Source organism: Malurus melanocephalus, unplaced genomic scaffold (assembly GCF_030028575.1).
Source record: "Malurus melanocephalus ecotype Western Australia unplaced genomic scaffold, MMel_1.1 scaffold_105, whole genome shotgun sequence".
NCBI lineage: Eukaryota > Metazoa > Chordata > Aves > Passeriformes > Maluridae > Malurus > Malurus melanocephalus.
Window position 1 is genome coordinate 289,798 of NW_026623337.1, and position 25,176 is coordinate 314,973.

At 39.0% G+C, this 25,176-nt stretch overlaps 1 protein-coding gene across 2 annotated transcripts in view; it reads left to right on the plus strand.

The window, feature by feature from the left end:
- ARHGAP10 (Rho GTPase activating protein 10) overlaps nucleotides 1-25,176 on the plus strand; it is a 137,957-nt gene that overhangs the window by 106,907 nt on the left and 5,874 nt on the right. For both annotated transcript variants that reach the window (XM_057369181.1, XM_057369180.1), the window contains 3 exons: nucleotides 10,234-10,396; nucleotides 20,428-20,559; nucleotides 21,513-21,604. In XM_057369181.1, coding sequence (XP_057225164.1) covers nucleotides 10,234-10,396; nucleotides 20,428-20,559; nucleotides 21,513-21,604 — 387 coding nt within the window. The remainder of the gene's footprint in view (nucleotides 1-10,233; nucleotides 10,397-20,427; nucleotides 20,560-21,512; nucleotides 21,605-25,176) is intronic.

Sequence of the window (25,176 nt, forward strand, 5' to 3'; positions counted from 1 at the left end):
GGAAAGAAAAGCAGCTACATAGGCATATCAAAAAGCCATAAGGCCCTGCAACACTTGCTTACAAAGCTATTGTTAACAGCTGAGCAGAACACAGCTCTGCTGTCACAAAATAAGTGCACCAATGTTCGTCATGARGGGAAGATCAGGATGACTGCTGTTTGCCATGTGGAATTTCAGACAGTTTGTATTTCATCTTGCTGCAGGAATAGTTCCTGCAATTCTGTGTGATCCATCACAGCTTTTTCCACCTGATGGCTYCATGTAGGATCTGTGCTATACAAAKTTAAAAGTCTTTTTGAGCTACTGCCAGTGAAGGTAAAGCTTTTTCTTATGTAATTGGGGCTCCTACTTTCCTGTCAGAGTTGACTTCTGCTTGGAAAGCTTTGGGTCCMTAGAAGGTACTTTTCTTTTTCTTGAGATATGGAATTATTTTGTCCCRTATTTGTTTACACAGTATAAGTTGTCTGGCCATTTTATCCCTGTGAATAATCTACTTGCTACAGTCTACTTGCTGCACAAAAATCAGTGTCATGATGTAGTAAACATCTTCTAACTTTTGCATCTTTTTGAATGAGGTGTATCAGATCTTCATGGCTGGTGTGAGAATTGCCTTAGCATCATTGGCAGTGCTTGTCTGCTTTCAGTGTATGAAATCTAGAGGCTGTAGAAATGTTCAGAATAAACACATCCACGTGTCCACACACATGCACACAACAGGAGTCAGGGGCAGGAGAAGGGAACTTAAATAGACTCAAAACTAGAATCTGAATTTAAAGAAGGAATGGGGAGTTCAGGAGAATGGGTCAGTCTTTCCTTGAGGCCAGACATTATTAAAAATCTCTGATCTCCTGTAATAATCCTTCATCTCTTTAATTCTCTACCTTTCTGCACGCAGACATGCAGGGGCACATAATGCTGTAAGAAGGCCAATTTGGCGTGCTGAAAGCCATTAATCCCAGGCATGGAAGTCACTGACGTATCTTTGCTACATGCCAGCTGTGCCCTGGCCAGCTTCTGTTGGTAAAAGTAAATTCTCTCACCCAGCACACAAAAGTATAAGTGGAACAGATTTGTTCAGCTCTTCAGTCCCCTTGCTATGGATGAGAATGCATTTCAGTGAGTTAGGGGTTTCCTACATGGGATGCTCTTGTTTCCCTTCACTGGTGACAAGGATAGCAGAGAAGATCTTGCAGGGGAGAGCTGCTGAATTTTCTGTAAGGCTGATAGGCAAGTTGGAAAGTATTCCTGTTCTTGCTTTGTTCCCACTCCATCAGTGGTTTTCACTCAGTCAGAAAAAAAATGTGTTCCTGTTTGCCTGTAGCTTCTGGAAATCTTTGTCCTATTTGGTCATCTTCTCTCTTATTTTCTGTTTTCTTCTTYTGAAAGTTGCACTTGGTGCAAGGTGAATTACATTACTGTCACTTCTTTCCTTCCCAGCTGCTCTTATGGCTTGCTGAACCAACAGGGAGATTGAAAGTGTTCTTAGGGGAGATCAACAAATGTGTCACCTGGATGTTCAATTGAAACAACTGACAAAACTTCCCTCAAGGGCTGCTTAGCTTGTTTTCAGTTGTTTTTTAATAAGCCAAAGGTATCCTGCTTGGTCCATTCCTCTGTTGAAGTCACCTTTGTGGCAAAAGGAGAGAGGTGAACAAAATGAGGGAGGAGATACAGCCAGRTGTCAGCATAATGAAAATATTTCAGAGTGGCTTTCTTGTGAGAGACCCATCCCATACACAGTGTGGCAGCAGACAGCCTTCCTCACTGGCCAAATTGTRGGTTTATTGGTAAGAAACCACAGACTGTGGAATTGTTGGTGACAAACTTCTTTTAAGGAGCCATAAGAAGTGATTGCAGGAGAGGCAAGCTAAATAGCAAGAGAAAAGGAGACTACAGCATGATGTAGTCAATGACATCTCTGGTTGACAGCTCAGGGAAAGAGTTTTGGAACATTTTACCTTTKGGGTGTGGAAGGACCCTTACAGATACATTTTCCAGCTGATTGGTGCCTGAATTGCGAGAAAAACAGGAAAGGAAACATGRAAGAATATTTTCATGGATTTGGGATTTTTGATGGTGTTTGAGAAGTGCTTCTGACTTAAGGAACTTTTAGGCCTGGTGGCTGTACCCTTTTTGATCTGCTCTGGTTTTACACAGTTCTCATTCTCATGGATTAGACAGGAGCTGTTTTGTTGAATGTTTCAATACGGGGCTGGACCATGGGTTGCCTGGCCTGGTGGATACCCAAACCACTCAGTGCTACCAAAAAACTATGAAAGTGGTGTGACAGTCTATTTATCTCACTGTTGGTAAGGGTTTTCAGGAAGTAGCTTCAGTTCATTGTTGTATTTTCAGCCAGAAATTTGGTTGGCATCTGGCCAGMCTGGTAAAGCTGGAGATCATGTGTGGTTTCCTGCCAAGCCAGCTCTGCTAAGTRTGAGTAATCTTTGAGTTTAGATGCTGCTCTTGTTATCGTGGTCTACACAAACCAAAAGAGAAACCCCTTTGCATGCTTGTATCTGATTTCTGTTGTTTTTCAGAATTTAATTATGTGATATAATTAACACCCCAACGTTGTATTTGTGGCTCTGTCTTGAACTTTTACCACAGCTTGAGGAATAAATTTGGATTCTTTACCCATTTTAGTTTTAGCTTGCTCAGCTATCTTTGGGATTTTTTTGATATAAAATAATCCAAGCAGAATTTCTCCTGAATTTTGAGACATAGCCTGGAATAAGGGGGATATTTATTGAAATAGTTGTTTCATTTGTACAGGTTAATTGCTTAATGATACAGAGTAAGTATATCTCTAGAAAGATGCTTGTTTAAATTGAACTTTGCATTTTAAAAAGAGACAAAAATATGTCTAAAAGGAGGAGGTCAGGACAGGATGATGGTCCCCCAAACTGAACTTCCACCAAAGTAATTTGCAGATGAGCACATTTCTTTCCCTTTCCTAGTCCCATTGCAAACACCTTGTGCCCTTTTTGGCTACAATTCTTGAGTTGCATCACCCAGTCTTGAGGCAAATTCTGTCTAGCACAGCTTCCTCCTTTTCCTGACTTATCTGAACCATTATGGAGTTGGGAAAAACAACCTTTCTACAGGAAAGCTGCTTTGTGCCTGAGGTACACATGCTGCTACATGCACACATTTGAAAAATATGTCAAAATTGGTCTTTATCTAGGAAAAAGCTGTAGTCAACTCAAATAATTGTGTTAATTATTTTGTCTGAGAAAAAAACTAGCTACAGAGAGCTAATTCTTGCTGTATGTGTTCTGTGTGGCAGCGTGAAGCTGATGGTAATGTGGGTTGTCTGCTGTCCATTTGCTCTGCTGGCTTTAGGCTGGATGAGTCTGTGATGTCTGAATTCATGTAAGAAATCACTGCATACCAGGGCACTGCTGCAGTGTACAGGCCCTCCGACATGCTGGGGATATTGACAGGTACTTTTGGATCATGGAATTTGGTAGTACAAATGTCTTTTCTCAGCATTTAAGAGAATCTGACCTCCAAAACACCCATTATTCAGGAGCAGTGAAATAACCCTTGTTTCCTTTTAGCATTCACTATGGTTACTTTTTTAACCAAATAATAGATTGCTATTGGCTTTCAATCAAGCTCTCACCTAGATTTGGAAACGTGTTTAAAAAGCACAATATCTGTGGTCTGGAGGTGTGTAATAAACAATTGGCCAGTTTTAGTGGCATGACACGTGAAAGTACAGAATTTCTTAATTTACTCAAAAACTGATGACTTGGCTTCATGAATTCAGAAAACTTTAAAGAAAAATGAAGTAGAAGAACTTCTGAGCTCACCTGGTGTTTGGTGTGATTTACCATGAGATGAGTGATACTGTAAATAGTGAATAAAGGGGGCAGGCCTGCATCTGGAAAAGATGTTCTTGACTGTTCTTGACTGTTCTTGACTGCAGAGTCCTCAGATCACAGAAAACTTTCTCTAATGGAATTACTTCTGGCTTTCAGGGAATGGCTGAATCCTTTCCAGAGCAGTTTTTACATGTTTCATCATTTAAAGACTTATTTACTGTGTGAGGCAACTTTGGTTATGTTTTTGTATCTGTTTTCTGCAGATGCTGAAGATCTAATGCTTGAAAATAAATACTTACTTGATCAAGGATATTTATGATACTAATATTTCTTTTTTATCCCTGATCTATGAGATTCCTGTTAAAATGAAACCATAATACACACCCACAAATTAACATAAGAGCAAAGCCACTTTCTGCTTGGTTGAACTTCTGTATTATTGTGGGAAGTTAGCAGCTATTTATGGGAATGAATATTTGTTATCTCAGAGCTGGATACAGCTRTGATGCTGATGGGGGAGGATGGGTGGCTGCACATCACTGCAGTTGCTGCTTCCCCACCTCATGATGCAGAAAATGTCAGACTTGTAGGTGGCAACAGGAATTTTGCAGYGTCTCTAACCTGCTCTCCTCAGCAATTCTCCCCATCATCCCTTRTCTATGACTCAACCTGTTCACGTCAAAGTTAGTAAGATGGATTTTTATCCTCTTATTTTGCCATGACATGCCTATGTGATGGCCACTGAGAACATATGACAGCTTTGTTCTGCCCATCCTGTGTATCTCAACAGAAACAATCACATATTCCTCAGTTACTCGAGAAAAATTCTCTTTCATAAACTGTTTTCATTCTCTGGTTACCCCTAAACTACGGATGTTGGTTGGAATGCTGACATTAAAGATTAGTCTTGCTTTTAAAACATTAAAGCATGTAACTCCTCAGTTTACTTAAGCTGAAGTTGGAAGAAAACTCTGTCGCTTAAGCAGGTAACTGATAGTGTTAACTCTCTGCTTTTCATGGCTCTTAATACAAATGCTTTTTTCTTATTTAGAATTCTCAGAGTAAAGTAAGGATCTGATTATTGACACTGCCAAAGTATTTCAGGATTTTTTTTTTCAACTTTGGATGCCAACAAAAAATATTCTTAGACTAGCCAGATGGAAAAAGGAGAAAAAAAGGCAGTGGGGAGACATGTCATGCTCAGTTAGGTAGAAGCTGAGTTCAGATTTCTGGTAAGGAGGGTCTGAGAGCTTTTACTGTCCAAGGCTCATCCAGRTAAAAGGAAAAAGGATTGAGGGTCGTGTATTTGCTAGAGGAAAAGCTGGATGRGGTAGGTGTTAGTCTGTGCAGGTACTTTATGAGTATCTGTCATGAGAAAGGGAGGCACGAGGCAGGGAAGRGGGGAAGGAAGAAGGATATTTGGGTTAGAAACTGAAGGGTAAGTAGCAGCAGCTAGACACACCAGTAAATTGTTARGATCAGCCCGAGATATTTATTATTTTTCAGATGGGGCTGGTCTGAACTCTGAACAGCCATAAAGGCAAAGCAGAGGGTGTCTGTTGCAGAGGCACAGCGAAAGCTCAAAGGCTTGGATGAGTGTTGTGATTAGATCAGTGAAACAAGAAGATAATTTACATGACAGTTTAAAAGGATCCAAGCAGTGAAAAAATTTAAATAGTATGCAAAAGGTGGTGAGAATGTGAAACAAGTTTTTAACTCTCTTGAGAGTAAAATTGGATCTTACACCTATTTGCGTAGGATGGGGACACGGATTGTAGGAGCAGCTTGATGGCAGCTCTAGAAAGATGGCCAAGCTGAAGGCACTCAGAGCCTTCCCACAAATTTGAAGTAGGAAAGGTGAAGAGTTGATGGCTGGAATGTTGACAAAAATTTGTGAGATGTCATACAAACTTGCTGTTTTGTACTGAGAAGCCTCATGTCCTTCATCTGTTCTGGCACTCTCTGGCACCCAAAAATGAGTGTAACAGGAGAAAAAAAAAGAGGGGGATTGACATTTTTCGAAGGAGAAGGTGAAGGCACTAAGCACACCAAACTGTGTGCTCGAAGAATAATATAAATGAGCTTTCAAGGAAATCACGTCTTGCATGTTTTATAAGGTAAGAGCTCATTAGAATTCGAGTGGTTGGAAAGAAGAATAGGAAGTTTCTGGAACTCCTCTTTGAAAGGACCTGTCAGTCCAATGTGGCAGTCAGCCTTTACATGGCACTGGGAGACCTGACAATGCTGCTCACTGGAGAAAAATGCTGGAGATGAAGAGCAGTGAGAGGAAAGAAACAGTAAAAAAAAAGTAGACTATATCAATATCAGGAGCCCCTGATTTCAGAGGTAAAAAGAAACCCATAAAGCTGATTCAGATCCAATGAYGTCCTTAACATACACTTCAAGAAACAAACCGTGTCAAGATTTAAAAAGCAAGTCTCAAGCAGCTCAGGGTCTTTATTTGTCCTACAAAACAGAATGCAGGAAAATGGCAGGGGGGTGGGAAAAGAGGAAATAGGTTGAAGTCAATGTATGTTACAAGTCTTGAAGAAGTGTCAAAAAGAACTTAGTTATGATAATTGATGTGTGATCAAGCACAAATGTTCTTAGGTAGGCCTGTTGCTAGGTGGATATTTTTCATAATGCAAAGTCACCTAACTTGTCTGAAAAAAAAATCTCTGCTCATGGGGTTTATAGCTTCGCAATGCCAATTTTTAAAACATCTTGTAACTTGCTGAAGGAGTTTGAAGCAATTGGAGGAATGCTAATGGAGTGGCAGTATTTGGAAAGGTRAATGCAAGTCTTTGGCAATACATGGGCACATGGGACAGTTAGGAGAATTGCAGATAATGAGAGGCAAAAGGAGTTGTGGTTGTGTGCTAAGCTGCACTCATACAAACAAACATGGTGGTATTGAGAAACAAATGTACAGAYTTTAGAGGGAAAACGTAGGCTATGGCTACAGAATAGAGCACATCTTTAGGAACAATGACTCCGCTGAGTGTGTTGGTCACAGAGGGCAATCAGCTCATCATATTATTAATTTAATTTAAAGCCATGGCAAAGATGAGTGGCAGCCCTGGATTTTCAAAGGGGATTGGTGAGTAGGACTAAGTGGCGGATTTAACGTTTAATGTTGTTAAACAAAACATTTAATGTTGCACAACAAAACCCCAGAGAATCACATCTGAGGCAGCCTCTTCATAAAGAACACTGGGAAATTGTAAAAGCTTTTAAAAACACGATTTAGAACATGCTTTTTAAAGCATTATTCCAAAGCTGCAAAGCCCTTCCCAGTGAGAGATTCGGTGCTAAACTTAAGAAGTTGAGATCATTGAAATACCAATTTCAATACCAATCACACAGCACAAAATCCTGATGCGAGAGATACCTTAATAATTAGTAGTGCATATTGCATGTGTCATGCCTAAAAATAAGGCCTAACAAAGTGAAGGTGCATGCATTGATTGGCAAGTATGTTAATTAGTAACTAATTGATTCCTCATTCCCTTTGTCATCTACTGATGTTTTYGGACAATGGCTATTTGGAAGATGTAGTTTGACCCCAGTGTGAAACGGGCATTAATCAAAAGCAGGTTATTAGGCTGAATAAAGAGATAATGAGGCACAGTTCTGTGGCCTCTGCCATGTACAGGAGTTAGTATAATTACTGAAGTTAGCAGCACTTTTAGCACTGACATACAGGGTGAGATCTTTGTGCTGTTGAAATCATAGCAATGACCCGATATTTTGAAGACTTAAGTTTTGACCATATTTTTTTTTAATAATGAAAATGTGCTAGATGGTTATTAGTAATCTGTATTTGCAGTTATACAGAATTGCYTCTTCCTGAATAAAATTATTGTTTTACTTTACCAAAGGAGATAATTGAAGACATCAGAAATATTAAGTATCTTTGAACATGTTTTTAGAGGGTTTTTACTTTGTCCCATAGAATTCAGCCGACATTTTCCTGTTTGAGTGCCTGATTTGTTTTTGGTGTTCAAAACCCAATCTTAGTTTGGGGAGTTCAGTGCAGTACAGACTGTGAGAAAACACTGGCTCAGGAAGGAAGAAGTAAAATTCGAGGAAAGATTTAGCACACAATTAATTTATGATGTCAAACATAATAGCCTGTATACTAAATCTCCCATGCTGACTCTTCCKTGCGTGACTGAAGTGTTTAGTGCTCTTTAAAAACTTTTCTATGTGTTCTGAGAAACAATTCAACAGAATATCCTCTGCTTTCTGTAGGGAGGTGCTGTGAGTAGGTTGTATTTGTAATGWTAAAAACCAGAATAATATTCCGTTCAACTGTGTGTTAGTAATGCTAAGTGAATTGTTGAGGTAAATGTGGCCTTCTAATACAGTAAATAGAGTTTGATAATTTAGGTTTTGCTGCTATTACTGCTTTGAAAGGAAACTGTGATGGATTAAAAGGGCTTGAGTCTAGTTCTAAGGAATTTATGAAGGAAGGTTGCAGTATCACTGTCTAATCTCTCAGATGTTTATCGCTGTGACACATACATCTGCAAATGAGATGTAATTAATTAGTTTTTACCTGACACTCCTGTGATTCTCGTGTTGTGTAAATGTTAAGCAGCAGCACTGTGGCCTTGGTGCAGTGGGGAGGTGCCAGGTGAGCAGGATTGGGCCACAGTGCAAGTGACTCACTTTCCCAGGTTAATGTTCTCCTCCTCAGAGCTTATCACACTTCAGTACTACAGGCTAATTTAGATCCTTAAATTAGCAGCTGCTTGGGGAGAAATTTCCAGATGATCACTTTTATCATTTCACTGTTTTTAGTTGTATGTCATTTTGCTCTCTAGGGAAGCTGTTCTCTGAGAGCTGCTGGGAGGGGGTGAGGATGAGATGGCAAGGGCTTTGCTAGGTTTAAGCTCATGTAGCAGAAGCAATTGAGCTGGCTGATTCTGTAATAAAGTTGTGAGAAGGATTTCATCCAGCGAGGGTGGCTTTTCACATTTTTATGTGTGTTACACTTTTAGTTAATTAAGAAAAAAAAATAAAGAAATCATTGCACCAGTACTTTTTAGCTTGGTGTAGTAGAATTGAGCTCAGTTGTTCCCTGAGCAGATCCTAATTCATTTGGAATTTTAGAAAGCAATGCTGTGCAGGACTTCACCTTGTATATTACTGTATGTAGAGAGATGTAGCTGGTCAAGCAAGCACAATATTCTAACAGCTTTTGATTATATTATTTGGGTGCTGTGTTAGGACTTAGTTGTTAGTTTTGCTCCCCATAAACTTTTAACCCCAAAAGAGCAGAACTATTTTACATAAAAAAGGACTGCGGGGGCAGTGGTATCTGATGCACTCTAGAATTTTGTGGTGGTGTTATTTGCAGGCCTGTGGGTTGTGTTCATGAGTGCTGCTGGGAGTAGGATGGATGGAGGAAGGGATGCARGGAGMCTTGTGAAGGGTGCCTGGAATTGATCCTTATTATTGTTGAATACTAATRTATTGAAAACAGCCACAGGCCCCATTTGAGACTGCTGGCTTAGATRTGCTGGATACTTTAATGCTTGCAAATGTCCTCATTTCATGCATTGCCTTTAGGACTTACAAAATTTAGAGGTGATGTTTAAAAAAAATAATGATTGCAAGGGAAAAGCTATGTGGGTGCAGGTTAGCTTTTCAGTGCAGTTTGGCTTGATGTGTCAGCATGGTTTGCAGCGACTGCTGTGACACTTTGGTAACTTTATCTTACTGTCCTTGGGATAGGAATGGTGTTCCTTGAATGTTTCCTTAATCAATCATATCTGAATATGTTGCCTCTCGAGTGATACTCTAAGAGTAGCCTACAAAAATGAATAGTAGATTAGAATACAATGAGTTCTCTTGAAAGGGACACCATTAAAAAGGAGTAATAAAAGTAACATCCTTGGGTATTTTGTGTTTGTTAGAGATCTCTTGCTTATTCTGACCTTTCTAAATGTCATTGTTTCATGTTTGGGAAGACTGTGCTTATTGTACTTGACAGCAATCATTTCCTCAAATGTGTGTTAAATTATCTTTGGAGACTGTRTTTTTAGGGAGATGTGCAAATGTGCATAGCCTAAATTGTTTTCTTATCTGAAGTGATGCCTTTGTYTAAAAATACCTCCCCAAAATTTAGCATTTCATTCACATAAAACACATACTGAAAAGGGGACTGGGAATATGTTGTATGTGAAGAAAGCCTGGTGAGAGCAGTGGGGGAAATTGTGCAATGATGCCTTTTGGGGAAATCCTGGGACATTGCTTGTCCTCCAAAATACCCAGKGGAGATGGAACAGTGAGGTTTCTTCTCAAATATATTTCAGGGCATTATCTCCAAGGCGGATTCTTTGGGTTTATGAGAAGACTCCTTGAGCATCCCTCTGACTTGTGCTCTCTTTTCCAGCTGACAGCCACAGCTCTCCCAGAGAAGACACCCCAACTGGGAGCACAGATTCTCTTTCTTCCCAGTCTCCAACACCTGCCTTCTCCAGTAGCCCCCCTGGGCTCTTGGATGGCAACCACCTTATCCTGGACAGTGGAGATCTTGCAGGCTGGACAACAAATCTGTAAGTAACTGAACATTAACTRAAGCATTTTTGACTAGTTTGATTGTGAGACACATTTCCCTTTTCAGTTTGGTGGGGAATGATTTTAAGAAATTGCATATAATTGTRTTTGTTTTCTTCTGTTACAAAAAGATGTGTTTGTATGGAGCTTRGAGCCTACTTGAATGCTTGTAGGAAAGAAATGTTCTTGTTCTATTGAAATTTTTGCTCATTTTCCTGTAACCTGGTATAAAATCTTAAATGCTTTTAATATTTTTTTTTAAATTTAAGCAGTGAATATATAAGTTATTCCCTATATAATATATTACCTTAGTTTTATTTCAAGAAAGCGTTAAGCTACACTTAGATGCCATACTATTAAGATTTTGGGCCAAATTTTGGGTTTGGATAAACACACTGCAATGGGTGTCTGCTCAGATGCTATTATCTAGGAATGTTGTAATTGTTAATCTCTTTTTAACAAATTCAATGCCTAATTTCCAATCAAACTGCAGTCTGTCACTTTCAGTAGAATTTGTAAATGCTCAGTGTTTGAGCATGACTTCAGTTTAGCAAAAATTGACATTGAAATGTTAGTCCTGGCTCTCTAATAAGTATTCAGGTTTGATACACAAAATTTTGACCATAACTTGTTTTTAAATCAGRGTTGAACTTGAATTGAATTCTCTGGTTTGCTATTCATTCAGACTTTAACCACTATCAAGACAAAATTTTCCAGCCTTCAGTGCCAAGAAGAGTGAAGGGAGCAGGTCTGGAGAAAAGATCTCTTACAAATATTTTCCATAATGGCATTCTGAGTAGCCTGCTCTGGTGATGAAACAAGTGTAAAATACATGTGTAGATGTATGTAACATATGAGAATATAAAGCTAGTCATAAAGTATGTATTTCTAAATGCACACACAAATAATTAACTGCTGACTTGAGTGTTTACTAACTAGAACAATTTTTTTCTCTTGTATGTATTAAAATTATTCCTGATTTATAGGTTTTTTACATAAATGSTACTTCTTCAGTAGAGGTCTGAAGTTACAGATCCCTTCTCCTCTAGAAGTGGATACATTTAGCAGTTGTATTTGACGAAGAGAGGTGGTGCATATGTGCAGAAAGTGCTCTAGCTGGTATAAAACTGGTCAGTGAAACCWAATTAAGRAACAGAGAGKTAGCAGAACACTGATAATGTCACTTCAGAGAATTAAAAGAGGAGTGTTGGTTTTATCCAGAGAGTTTGGGAACCTCAGGTGTTTGAGGGAATACTGCAATTTTTTGCATTTGTTAATTTTCATCAAAAATTRTACTATACTGGTGTTTTTGGAAACGTGTCTTGATGGCTTGAGGTTTTCTGCTCAGTTGGAAACAGTACTTAGAGTTCTCTTTAGAAGGAAAAAAAAGGAGCATGGTATGTGCATTTAGATTATTTGTCAAAAGTAGTTTCTTTCTTCCACTCGCCTGTCTGTGAAGTTCGCTTAAGAGCTACCTCTGTAACAAGCCTGGACAGTGACAGAGAGTAGTCTGTGAATGTTACATTCTTTCTTTACTTTCTCACCCCAAATTGGCTTCTTTTCCCCTTCTATATGACTCACAGGGCCCTGCCTTAACAAATCAAACCCAAACCAAAACACAGAGCAGCCCCAGTTGTAGTAATGGCAGAATGTAGCTCTGGCAGCTCTCACAGCTCCAGGAAATGCAGCACTGGCTGTTGGTTGTAGACTAGTCTCATAAATTGKACCAATCCTCAGAGTTTGGTGAAGAACAATCCTTTCTGTTTGTGCASGATTTCAAAAGGTTTTGTATTTTGAGCCGAATTGGGACAAAATCAATTCTTAAAGCCTCAGTGTCTCCTCACAAATGATATTGCATTCACAAATGATATTGCAGGTGTTCCCTGAGCCACAGCAAATGCCATAGCGAGTCTAGGGGAGATGGATTATACRAGAGGATCCGGTTTCTCAGGTTCCTGCTGATGTTTATAACACATGGGTGTTACATGTAAGAGATCGATCACTCTGGAGTTACGCAGTCAACAAGGTGATGGTGGCTGCTTCGTGGCAGAAGAGCTGCTTGCAGTGTTTCCCGGGGGAGGGACTCTGCTTTGTGGGTCAAGATGTGTCAGATATTCCAAGAGCTGGTTCATACCAGTAGTTTGCTTTAAGCAAGAGTACGTGATGGATAGCAAGAATACTTTTCGTGGTATTTGTTTTCAAGAAAGAAGAAGCTTGTTTTTTTCCAGAATGATAGCTGTTGTCACCRTGATGTTTCCTGGCAGAGATTTTTGTGATGCATACCTTTTCCTTGTCCCACCTTCAAAAACAAAAGGAGTTTCAGCTTCCAGAGTGGCGAGGTGAGCACCAAATGGAGGCAAATACACTCTCACCTCCTGATGGGCACCAAGAGGGGTCTTCACGGCCAGAGTGGTGAAAGAAGCTATGAGAGCAAGGGCTTTGCCACCAATTTGAAATATCTCACAGAGCCCCRACTGCTCAATTGTCATGTCAGTATTTAAAGATGTGCTGTGCATACGGTGTAACTCGAAGGTGATGTTTCACATATGTGCCATTTTGAAGCCCCGTTAAGCTGTTGGTTTTCATGTCTCTAAGTGTGTGCCTGCCTGATGCTAGATTTTCTCTGAAAGATCTGTGTGGATCAGACATATGTCCTGTGTTGTCATGTGCTGCTGTAGGGGTGAGTAGAGACTTGGGTGATGGTTGGCAGGGGTGGTTCTCAGTGGAGACCTGAGTTTGCGGTTTTAAGACTATCATGCACACTAAACTTATTTTAACCTTTYTCCTGAAGTTATTTTTAACTTCACACTTCCATCTAGAGCCAAATACTAAAAATAAATATGTTTTATTTTTACACACACTCTGTGGTAGAATATAGCCTTTTTTTCCCCTGTCAATCACAAAGTTACRGAGTAGTTTTGTAGACACAGGATTCAAGCTCCAAATAACCTAGGATGGGCAAATTACCACTTCTACTTGATGGAGCACTGTGTCATAAACATGTACTGTTTGAAAATAGCCTCTATTCAAGGATGCTTAGCACAAGTGATCTCAAACATAAACTCTTAATTGTAGTTGTGAGGTGGGTACAGTACTGCTCTCCACTGGTGTGGTCATTTTTTCCCTTTAAGGGAGAGCATCAGTGGCAATCAGTTTATTGTTAACCACAGCATTTGGATTCTTCCTTTTTCCTCTCTTAAGTGTCCATACAGACTCTGTCCTACACAGTTKTTAGTTTTTCTATTGTATTTGCCCAAAAACTAAATTAATCTGCCACATCTTTTCTTTGARAGTCTTGACAGCTTTTTGCTGGAGGATATCGCCCTGGCATTACCTTCTGTGCCTTCCTGATTGGCACTGAAAAATATGCACCTTAATCACTCAGACTTTTATTTCTGTGATGTATGAAACTTAGATGTGTATTTAGGATCCTATGAGGAGTTCAGGATTTCAGATCCTAAGAGGATGGATAGCTTTTCTAAGCTAGTCCTCAAACGGTTTTGATTGTAGTGATGGTCTTGAGTTTGGAGATGCGGATTAGGAGAGGTTATGGGTAGCTCTTAAACTACATTTGAACTGTGGAGCAATAAGCAATCTTCCCTTTTACCTGCAGTTGACAGTCAGTGATACAAGGTTTGACTTCCACCCTATTGCACTGTGGCTTTGCACATACAAAAGATAAAGGTGATAGCATATTGGTGTCCAATAAATGTATCTAAGCAAGTAAAGACAAAGTGTAATTTGAAGTCCTCTTCTGTGAAGGAGGTGGTATTGCCAAAGCTGCAGTATCAGACATGGAGTCGTGTAATGAAATTAAAAAAGGGTGAGGAAACTGTGGGTTGATTACAGAATTTACTTACAGAACCATTTATTGACATGAGGCTGTCCCAGAGTTCTGGCTGTGATGGCAGTTCACCTCTGATGGATTAGTGCAGGTTTCTCTTATTGCAATGACTGATTTGTTGAAAGGTGGATTACAAGTCATGTCCTAAAAATCCTGTGGGCTGCCTTATGTCTGCTTTCACTTGACCTCAGAATGAACCAAAAAAGCTGAACACTTAGTATTCTCTGCACTTGCTATGTGTTGTAATTAATCTTTCTGAGGACCTCTTTCTGATAAGGGAAGATTTGTTGCTGTAATGGCCCCTTGTTGTCACAGGATTTCTTCGTGCTTACAGTACAATGTCCTKTGCCAGGGCTTATCTAGAGACCTGACAGACTTACCCCTCACAGTGYTGGCTTTTCAGAATTGGGTCAGTCTTCCCTTTTTTTGGAAGTCCCCTGCACTTACTGCATGATCACTTCTTCATTCAAATCATGACAAGTAATGTCTCGTTCCTCAGCTGGAGAGTTCATTTTTGGGATGTGAGACTGCAGGGTCTCTGGGTTTCCCAAGGAATTGGAACACGGTGACTTTTGCTGGTTGTTCTGGATGGAATTATGATGCAGGATATTGAGTAGCCTCAAGATGATACTGACTGTTTGTCTTGCCTGTTCTTCTTTCCCTCTCTAAGCCTTTGGGATTTTGCTTTTGGAGGGGATGGGAAGCATTCCTGTCCCTCAAATGTTTTCATTAGTGTGTGTGTGGGTGGGTGCAGAGCTTGTTAAAGCAATTACATTTCTGGGCTAAGAATAGTAAGATTCATAATTTCCAAACTGAATCCCACTTTGGATGGTTCTATAGGAGCATGCAAGGTACAGTCCTGACAGTTGAAAATACCAAAGGTGCTCAAAGCCCAGAGAAGAAACGGTAGCACCAATGTAAATGGATTTTCAGGAACATGYAAGGTACTAATAGCAGGTGAAATAATTCAGTCTTTTAAAATTTTTTTATGAATTTTTCTTAATTCRTTCTCCTGACAGTAAAATATACTGTTACCCAGCTCAGTGGTATAAGTGAGCATAATTTTTTGGGTTTTAATATCCAGAGAGGTTTCCAAAATGGTGGCAAGAGCTGCGTTACGCAGCATCCAGGGTTTTTGTGACCAGACAGGGAAGAAGTTACTCATTCTTCCTGAAATCTCAAGCTGTTGAAATCGCTGGTGAGCAAACTGATGTTAAAAGAGCCATCAGATGGCAAGGGCGGGCAGAGATGGTGGTGTTCTGCACATAACAGAAATCTCAGAGATAGTTATTAATTTTGTTTGACTGCTGAATGAATTCCCATCAGCCTTGTTATATCCACATTGGTAGACTGCATKTCTAATCCTCTTAAAATGGTAATAGTTCCTTTTCTTACTTACTGGCAGTGGTGTGAATTTGCACTTGTACATAAATGATGAGTGGCTTCGGTTTCCCTATCTTGAAAACTTGTTATAATATCTAATGTCATCATCCTATTTTATTAAAGAAGGTGCTCTAACAGCTGTTGGGTCATTGTGCTTATCRTGCAGTTTCTTTTTGTTTCAGCTGCACCTCTCCAGTGACTCAGCACTTTGGGAGCGGGTTTAGTGGAGCAGGCACTTCTTTTTGTACCCTTTGGTTATGCAAGCAGAGCAATAGCCCTCATTTTGCAGCTTCTTTGAGACAGGCATAATATAACCTAGTCATGTGGCTCATACAGAACAGACCTTGCCATCTCCTTGGCTTCCAGTGAGCTTGACAGCAGCAGTGCTGTGTGAGCACAGGCTCAATGGTGTGTGTGCTCGGGGCAGGGAGAGGTGTGGATGCAACTGGGATGAGCTGAAGGTTTTGTTTTTTTTCTTCTCTTTTTATTTTTTTTCTTTTTTTTTTCTCCTTTGTTGTTGTTGTTTCTGAAAGGAACAGCGGTGAGCTATAAACTTATAGATGTACTGCACTTTTGCCTTGTCTGAAATATAATTTAAAAATGCTTTAACTTGGGACAGCTGCTGCAGACATTAGCTTTGGATTTAGCAGACTGGCAGTCTGARTGAATGAAAGATCATTTCACTAATGTGTTCGCTGCTTCACTGAGACTTCACAATCCAAGTTGACAAAACCTCTATTTCAGTGCTGACTGATGTGCTCTGTATAAATGAGGGTTCAGGAATGCTGCGTGCATGTCACATACTTTACATTTTGAAGATGGAGTTTCTTTTCAGGGGGAGCACAGATGGGGAAATTCTGGCCTTCTGTTTGTCTCCAGCTTTGCTGCAGTACAACAGTTTCTAGAATTTTGCCCGTCTGTTTTTCTGCTCTGCTCTGACCAAGGCACAGGGGTTTCTAACGTGCAGGAAGGTGTGGTGGTGGTCAGTATTGCATTGCACCTTGAATCAGAAATAKYCAACACCTTCTGATACACACTGTCRTCTTGAAATGAAACCTTGCATTGAGTTTGTCAGCCAGACACTGTGATACGACAGCCRTGGAGCTGCCAAACTTGTCTATGAAACAACCCCTTTTTTTCTCAAGAGTTGCAGTGTAGATTCTTTTCACACACTCTCTTCCTTGCTCTCAAGATAAGAGGCTGCTCTTTAGCTGTGTTACCTTAGGAACCAGCCAGATAAACATCCAATAAAATCTTGTTTTCAGAAGTTTCTTTCTGAATATCAGTACAAAATCTCTAGCTTATTTTCAGTAAAGCCATTCCCCCCTCCTCCCTTTTCCCATCGTTCACTGTGCTAGACAATAGCATTTTTTCCTCAAAGAGAGATGGTTATGTCAGTCTCTTTTGGTTCTGTTTTTTTTTTCCTACCCACAGGAAATGCATTGCCTTCATTTTAGCCTTAGGAGAAAGGATTTCYTCAGCATAACCTCTTAAAGTTGAGATGCTGTGTGATAACATGTGCAATACTTTCTAATATCTCATCATCTTGATAAACAAGGTGTGCAAAGCTTTACAGCAAGGTAGCCTTGCTATGACAAGAACCTTYTMAAGGAAAAAAACARTAATATCTAACCTTTTATTGCTTAYACACTGAAACATTGGAAATTATTTTTCTTATTGAGTAAAACCTTCTGTTTCAATAACAAGAATTAAGTGGTTCCTGAGGTAACCAAGTAAAATAAATTAAAAAAAACCCTTCACAACCAAACCCATACATTCGAAAATGTGCTTAATAGTTAAAGCTGTCACCTTTTTTTTTTCTTTCTTTCTTCCTGACATGGTGAAACTATTGCTATTGAAAAATGTGCTGTTTTTTTTGTCCCCTGCTGGATCTTAGAGCATGATCTCTTGCTGGATAACCAGGCGCCTAAAGTGACAGGCAAATTCTGCTGCAGTGCTTTCCCTACAGCTGAAAAGTATTAAGGGAATTCATCAAAAAAGTRCAGGAGGGAGCAGCCCAGCACTCCACATACCTGTACTTCTGGAGTGTTTTTCCACTAGAACTGTTGGAGTGGTTCAGAATTTGTAGAGAACCTGCCAATTTTAATATGCTTTTATATAATCCTGTCTGGTAAAGGASAGTGTAGTCTTACTTGTTGATAGGTTACGCTTCTGTTGAGTCTCTAACTTGAGAAGTTAACATGCCAGGGCATGGAGCTGAATATTTTATTTCATCTTCTGTTCCTTTATGTGCACACCTTTTTTATTTTTTCCCCTCTTTCTTTCTTTTCCAAGTCTCAGCAAGAAACCATCTGGTATTTATTCTGAGTATTCTTATGAATGACCAATGCTTCCCTGGGTCAGAGGGTTCCTTTTGTGTCCTCTCTGTTCTGAGTATTGCTTTGAAGTCATTAATTCTGTGTCTGAGGTGCAGGTGGTGTGTGTTGTTCTAGAGCTGATTGACTAAATTGCAGAGATTAATATGATGCATCTATCAATGAAATATTTAATAAATACAAGGTTTAATATTCACGTGTTGAAAATCAAACCACACATGCGAGGTATGCACTAGAAAAGGCCCCTTGGTAGAACACTCCTGAATTGTGAATAGCTTGSATTACAGACATTTTAATACTCCTGTAGCAGTATACTCTGAATGTTATTTTTCTATCTTCAATAGTTTTACAAGTTTCAGAAATGAGCCTAACACCAATCTTAATCACAGAATCATGGAATGSCTTAGGTTGGAAGRAACCTTAAAGATCATCTCATTCCAMCCCCCTGCTATGAGACTGATTTGAATTTAATAAATAGAAGAACAAGGAAAATACTTTTTTTCTAAGTCTCAGGGTTGTTTAAAGTAGAATAGTTTAGTCTGTGCAAGTAGGATGTTTCTTTTAAATTCACTTTTGAAAACTTTTATGTTCACTTGCTGAGTTAAAGTTAATTCTGGATCTTCACATTATATGTGGGGAATGATGAAATAATTTATTTTCTGGCAAACTTTATAAATTTTACAGTACCATTGAGAATTGTTTTATTCTCAGTATTTAGAGAAAATGATCCAAATRCTGGTGTTCAATTTTTTTGGTTTGTCTCTGAATGAAGTCACTTTTACTTGAGGAAAATTTTTCAATTATTAGGAAAAAATGGGAGGAAGAGGATGAGTTCAAGTAAAAGTAAACACCAAAATTATGTAGGTGCTCTTCCTAAATATATGCCAATAGTGGAAGATGTAAAAAAATGTGCAATGGAAGATTCACATGCAGAAGAGACGACTGGATATCCTCTTCCCGAAGTTAAGCATGAAATATGTTTCTAGTCAGCATAATCCAGCTCATCATTCAGTTTAATACATATGATTCCTTCCCTTATTTGGTAAATGTGATAATTCTAAAAAGCACAGGGTGTTTTGATAAACCCTTCTGGTTATGGTTCCAGCACACTTAAGTTTCATTTTTACTAGTGGAATTAACTGTAGAATGCTGTTTTATAAACTGTGAATTCCAGTTTTTATTCAAAACTGTCTGACACATTTCCAAAGGAAAAGCCATTGTCCTGTAATAAGGAATGTGGCATTCACCCTTTTATAATGTACTAAATTGAAAAATTAATAATCAAAATAAATGTCTGCTTAACTATGTAATTGCTAGAATGACTATGAGCCATATTGGCTATGAGAACCAGTTTGTAAAAGTTGAATTTGATTGTAAATCATGTTAGGCAAACCAACAAATAGAAATAATTTCTTCTAGAAATTAAATATCCCAGTGTACAATAAGATTAAATTCAGCTGAGTTTTCCTGCTTTCTTTTATTAATTTGTAATTATTGATCATTGGGGTGATCATTGATCCCTCTTTTTGCTTGTGGTCAATCCATCTTGATTAGATGTGTGCATTTRCATTCCCACAAAAGTATTTTTGACTGGATTCTTAGATGTGGGTGGTACTTWGCAGATTTATGCTATCTAAGAGGTTAATCTTGGAGAAAGACAAAGTCATAAATGCTGTACATCTGAGTCTGTACATCTGAGTGACAATTGCAAATGATTTTAATTCTGTTTCTGCTTGCAAACTGCTTGAAGTCCAGCTCTGTGTTCCAAAGCCATGCTGACAGTCAGTGTTTGGACCATTAGTTCTTTAAGGTGGGAAATTAGGAATGGCCTTTTTGTTGGGGACAACTTCGTATGTTTACTAAAAAAAGATTTAAGTTTTTTCCTGTTATTTCTCCTCATCTTGTGGCAACTTTGTGTTCAGCCATTAACTCCCTACGTGTTTGAGCAGAGTGTTGGTGAGGGCAGCCACTGAGGCAGTGTTTGCACAGCTCCATGAACGAGATCTCAATCCAGAGGCAGCATCATGATCCCAATGTTGTAATAGCTGCAGCCTCTTTAGAAATCCTCCCAGTCRTGCATGGCTCTGTGCAGCACTGAGATGATTTTTAAATAGATTCATCAAAACTTGTAAAGGCAGTGGCAGCTCAAATAATAGGCTGCTCCATGCAGTTTCACTTTCTTTGTCTTTATTAGATAAGGAATGGGGAATTTTGCCTTTTTTTTTTTGCTTATGTCATGCGTCTCAGGTAATTGTTCTCAGCTTAGGATGTCGGGCATGTAGGAAAAAGMATTCAAAGGAGGAAATGCAGAATCATATGGCCATTTCTGCAAAATCACCCTGACAATATGATTTGCTTTGAATTTGAAGGTCAAACAGACTGTCTAGTTATAAATATTCAAATACTTTGATACGTCAAGAAATTCTATTCACGCTGTTAATTCTGCCTTGAATGTATTTCCTCTTAGTCCTGGTCAAAGCCGCCCGTCGATGGTCTCRTGGATGAATATTCCATCTGCTAACCCAGCTGCCACAAATGCTGCACTGCCCACTTTCTTCTTCCCCAGCCCTGCCACTGGGACTGACAGAGCAGTGGAAAGGTAATGTGTGCACTTCAACTTTTGCTGCCTATTTATTTGCCTCCTTTTTCAGAATTTTTATAAAGATAGTCTCCCAGGTTATGTGAATGATTATCTCAAAACAGGARAATGCAACCTTAGCAATTTTGACAGAATAAAATAACTGCCTGCTTCATCTTATTTTTCCTTAGAATGTTTTCCTTGGTAGAAGGCACACAGGTTGAGTCAGTGGCTTGTTGGTTRGTACAGGAGGGCTTTGTTTTGGGTGGGCAGTTCAGAGTGTCTCTGTCCTGCAGTGTTTTTTTGTGTCTTTTAAAATGCAGATTCTTTCTTTTTCCATAGTTACTTTTGTCAAATTTAAGTTTCCCATCATAGCCTTCTTGTCTCTGAAAGACTTTCATCTGTCTTTACCTTTCTCTGTGGTTTCATTTTTCTTTCACTTTCTTGTCCAGCTTTCTTCCCATCCTGTTTCTTCTTCCTTCCATGTTGTTTTTCATGTTTTGAAGTATTTCAAGTTTTTTCTCTGAAGGTCTTCACCATCTAAGCTTTCTGCTTCAAGTTTTGTAATACTTGATTTTCTAATTAAAGTTGTTGGGTATATTCACAGATTCTTCCCAACACTTSATAACAAAATCCTATTTCTTACTGTGGTTGAATTTTTGAAGTACAATATGCTTTGCCTMCTATTGAGTTCACTGCTGACTGGCACTTGAAAAAAATTTAACTGCAGTTGAAAGTCGAGTTTGTCATAAAAATAAGTGTGCAGAAAGTTGGGAGTATGATATTCAGAAATGCCAACAGTAAGCTGTGAAGCTTTAGCTTTGGCTGTGTGTATGAATTATAAGCCTGTAATGATGCATGTGAGATTGTGTTTAAAGTTTTAGTCATCTCCAAATGTGAATGGAGAGGGAATGCTTGAGAGAGTGTCTTCATAATAGCAAAAAGTTGCTATAATTCATAATTTCATTTTTCAGTGTTGCCCACCGAAAAGCAAGAGCAGTTTATCCGTGTGAAGCAGAACACAGCTCTGAATTGTCATTTCAGATAGGAGCAATATTTGAAGATGGTAAGTACTGCTTGAGTAAATATAAAGCAATGAAAAACAAATTGACAAAACTGCTAAAATGGCTTTGGATAAAAATACAAGCCTCACTGCTATTCTGCCAACATTGCTGATGGCACACAGTTGGTGATRGAGATATTTTCTGGTATGAAGAAGCTACTTAACATATCCTTAGCAGTGTGAGGCAATGCTTTTGATTTTGGGTGAATAGATACTTTGAATTGGTATAATTTTTCAGCATCATTTAAATGTGTTGTAGTACCAAAAAAAAAAAAGGTTGTTCAGACAACCTTGAAGAAGACAACACCTTGGCCTATGAAACTGGATTTTTTGAAATGTGAACTATTGTTGTGAAATAACACAKGGGTTTTCCTTTAAAGAAAAAAAAATCTGTTTAAGGATTTTCAAGCAAACAGAGTGCCAGGTAAATCAGGTGAACAATGGAGAAAAAACCAGTGTTTTTACTGATTCAGCTCAAGGTTTGCATTAGYGTGTGCATGCACTTGTAGAAAAAGGAATATTTACTGAGGTGCAGAATGAAAGCCTGTGTTGAATGATTTCTATGGATCCAAATATAGCACCACATATGAATATCCAGAAGGTGATTCCTGTGCTCAAGACTGTGTTCTCAGTGAGCTTCCACAGATCCACCCTTCAGCAAAGGCWCAGGGACTTCAACCTGATAGGAGAGGTTTTAGTTTTTAAACTGTGACTACTGTAATACAAATTCTGAAGATGCAGAAGGCATATAGTTTCTTCTTATCACAAAGAAATTCCTAAGATAAGAAAGAAATAGTATGGAATGGCCCAACAGGGCCTGGACAAACGCAGCAATTCTTGTTACTTGAATTTAAAAATAATTCTCAGCAGAAATTAGTTCATAACAGCAGCATGGTAAGATTGTTATTTGTTACAAGAACTTGTAAAAAGTTCATACTAAAAACTGGAAGACTCATAAATTTGGCCAAGTATTCATCCAAGTTTAGTACAGACTGGGGAATTCAAAGTGAACTGAGAACTATACCCCTAAGAATCTTCTGAGCATAATGGTCTCTAAAGAATCTGGAGATTCCACAGCAATGATTCTCTTCTCCTCATCCATTGTCTGCTTTTAGCTTGCTCCCAGGTCAGGAATCTGATAGGTGCTTTCTGGAGSAAAGGTGGTATTTAATGTGGTGTGACCAGACACACTTGCAGGATGTAAGGCCCTGTCAAGTACCACGTGAGAATTTTTTCATTGGATGTCCAAAAAAGGAGAGTATTCCAAACTCCCGGCATATATGCAGCAGGAAAAAGCTTACACAGTCTAAGCCAACTGGAAAAAATCAATCTACAGGCATTAAAAACCTGACCAAGTGTTTCTTCTGTTTCMAGAATGCACCCTGTTAACTCTTAGCACTTGGATCGTAAATGTGTGTGGTGTAAAATTTTCTCATAAATGAAAATCTTTTTGTCCTGCCCTCCCCCGTTAGAATGTTCCTAATTTGTTTAATGAGATGAAACAAATGGGAAGCTCAGCAATTTTTTTTTACTTTTTTTTTTACTTTTTTTTTTTTTTTTTAGTATGTTTAACAACAACAACAACAAAATTACATGGACATGCACATCTCCTTCCCCTTCTTTGTGATGCTTTTTTTAAAGCATAGAGCATAGGATATTCCTGTCCTCTGTCTCCTCCCAAACAAGTAAATAGCAAGCCTGGTCCAGACTTCCATTGTGCCTTTTTTCTTTTGTGCAGCATAAAGTGGTCTGGGGTCTCCACTAGGTTCTTCTCTGCTAGCACCCACTATACAAAATCATTCTTGATGATTCCTGTTAGAGCTGCCTTGCAGGCAAATCATGTCTGAATCAAGTTAGGTGGGAAACCTTTTAAAGATGAATTAGCTGAGTGATTGCTCTTTTAAAAGTCCTTTACACCAGCTATTTTAATTTAAGTTTTTTTTTTAAAACATGACTGATAGGGATCTTCAACAGACATGAAACTGTGTACAGGGAAAAAAAAAAAACCATCTAGTGCATGGTGGAAAAAATGTGATGTCTAAGAGAGGCATTTCTGATGCAGAACAGCAAAGGGTTGTGTTGGCTTGGGGTAAGTAGGTGTTTCAAGAAGCAGCTCCTTGTGTGTGAGAGCAATGTTAGGATTATCTTCTTGTGGAATAAGAACTCGAAAAGTGGTAGCAAATCCACTGTGATTGAGTGCATTGCAGCCTCAGTTGGGTTTTTCAGCTGGAGAGTTGGATTGTCCTGAAACAAGTACAGCATTTGACTCTGGCATCTGTGGAGAAATGTTTGAAGTGTAACTGTTTCCATGTCATCAGATCAATGAGATTCTAAGATTGGGAAGAAGGTTGCACGGATTGCACTTGGAAAAACTAATTGCAGATTTCCAGTGGCAAAGCTCACATTTGCTTGAATGCATTTGTTTTAATTTGTTCTGCTGTATCCTGGTTATTGCACAGGCATTGTCCCTGCCCTGCAGGGCTCTCTTTCCTCAGGTACGCTGGGGATTGGCAGAAAAATGGGTAGAGAATGGAAGTAATAAGGCAGTAAGTGGATGTATGCAAGAACTGAACGGTCACTTCATGATGTTTCCCAGTAGGTTATGTCATGGATGGCTCTTTCCATGCCAAGTGCACACCAGTCTCCATATCTGAAACCTCTGAAAWGCCTCCACAGGAGCCTTTTCTCCTGTGTCTGTGCTGAAATCAGATTGGAGTGAATCAATTCAGGTTCTATAGTTACTCAATTTAAATTCCCATATGCCCTAATAAAGCCCCCAAATGAAGAATTAAAGTAATAATACATCAATTCTGCAGYTCTACCAATAACCTTAACTATCAAAGTGACAACGCATCAATCAAGTTGACATACAGCTAGTATCAACCATTAAAGTAACTGTTAAATTAATGTCTACTAAAAAGTGCTGCTTCCATTAGAGAAGGTTTTATCTGTCTCTCCTTTCTCCACTCGGCCTGTCTCATTTTCTAATCCAGTCTCCTTTTTTTTTTTTTCTTTTTCTTTCCTCTCTTTTCTGCTTTGTTTCCTTTTTCCTGTTTCCTTCCCTGTTCTTGGGTTTGTCTCTCTTGGTCCAGAGATGTTGATGGCAGTRGTTCTCTCTCACCTGTCATTATTCTGGATGAAACCTTCTGGGTGCTCCAGCCTCAGACAGGATAATGGCATTTAGGGAAGTAGTCTTGCATCTGTCATAGCTGCTAAATGTAATATTGGTGCAAGAAGGTAAGAGTTTAACCTTTGCTCCCATCTCCATTTCCTGTTTCTAAATGGGGGAAAGAAAAACCTGTCTCAGTCTGCCAAGGTTAGATTTGCTAATATTTTAAATTAAGCTTTGGATCGTCTGAGAGGAATCTGTGTRGAACCTTAGCATTTTCACATTCAGGTGTTTTCCACCAGTGCATGTACATTGTGCTTCCCCAAATCCCACAGTCTTTCCATTTAAGTGCTATAGAATATAAATGCTAAGGCACCATCTGGCAAGTTAAAAAGAAAAGGCAAACTTTTCTATTTAATTGAATTGTGTAGGAAAATGAATAATGTCATCTGAACAATATCCACTG